Raw genomic sequence first — 1,352 nt, forward strand, 5'->3', positions numbered from 1 at the left:
CCCACCCTCCTCCCCACTACCAACCAACCAACCGACCAATGACCTTATCCAGCCCCCTCCCTAACTACCTCTCTTCCACCACCACCCCCATCTAGTTACCTACCTCCACCACTACCCCTTCCAATATAAATTTTGTGCAGAATTTTAAAGTTTTTTTTTTTTCGGGGGGTGTTTTTCTTTCTCAATTCACATTGCTCCGGCCCACCCACCAACCCATTTCCACCCCATCCTCCACTTTTTTTCCTCAGTGGTAGTACTGCTATAGTAAGGGTGACAGTGAGAGTGGTAGTTTGTAAGCATCGATTATTAGAGTTGATTGTTGTTGTTGTTGTTGTTGTTGTTGAAACAGATATTTTGGAGAATTTGGTAAGGTTAGATGAAAAGAGAAGCAGTTTGTTGTCATGGCACTGACACCGGACATAGGTGGCAGCACTGTATGAGCTGATCAGCTTGTATCCATTCATTTCACCTGTAAAACACCTCCATTGTAACTATCTTCATTTCACCCCCACTCACACCATCACTCCAGCACTGCCCCTAGTTTCCCCAAACAAAACTCTCCAACTTCCTCCCATCCATATATATATACACACACATACTCATAAATACACAGATATATACACACATATATATATACATATGCACACACATAAATATCTATATATACACTCATAAATATTTATATATACAGACACACGCATACATACATATACACACACACATACACATATATATATATATACACATATACATACATATACCCATATATGTATGCATGTATATATATATATATATATGCACATTTTCATCTCAAAGCTCAATGTAGTAACTACCACTGCGCCCCCTTCTAACCCTTACTACCTCCTCCACCTTTACAAACCTTTTGACCCCTAACCCTTAACACCCACCACCTTCCCCACTCTAATCCAGAGCCTCATCGTGGTGACAATGGTCAGGAAACAAGAATGCCAGATCACCATCAACAAAACTCTACTACCCATCAAGATTTTCTACTTCTCTTTCTATTCAGGTAAGATTTTTTTCAGTTTTCTTCTTTAGAGGTTATGGTATGTGGTGTGTGTTTGTGTGTGGGGGTAACGGATGATGATTCTGAGATGTTGATGACGATATATCGCCTTTCTTTCCTTGGTTATGTCCGCTGAGGAATTGATCTCCACAACATTACAAAGGGAACAATCAGCAAACAAAGCTCCTGCTTCCTCCTTCAATAATCTACATTTTTCTGTCTGCTTTATCTCTACCTATCTATCCTACTAATTTATCTACCCTGCCAATTTGTCTATCCTGCTAATCTGTCTATTCTGCTAATCTATCTATCCTGCTTATATAAT

General features: G+C 39.6%; 1 protein-coding gene across 1 annotated transcript in view; it reads left to right on the forward strand.

Moving 5' to 3' along the window:
- The first annotated feature begins 6 nt into the window (after positions 1-6).
- LOC106876339 (major facilitator superfamily domain-containing protein 6) overlaps positions 7-1,352 on the forward strand; it is a 10,026-nt gene continuing 8,680 nt past the window's right edge. The window contains exon 1 of the mRNA XM_014924841.2: positions 7-1,030. Coding sequence (XP_014780327.1) covers positions 949-1,030 — 82 coding nt within the window. The 5' untranslated portion in view covers positions 7-948. The remainder of the gene's footprint in view (positions 1,031-1,352) is intronic.

Source organism: Octopus bimaculoides, chromosome 22 (genome assembly GCF_001194135.2).
Source record: "Octopus bimaculoides isolate UCB-OBI-ISO-001 chromosome 22, ASM119413v2, whole genome shotgun sequence".
In the NCBI taxonomy this organism is placed as follows: domain Eukaryota; kingdom Metazoa; phylum Mollusca; class Cephalopoda; order Octopoda; family Octopodidae; genus Octopus; species Octopus bimaculoides.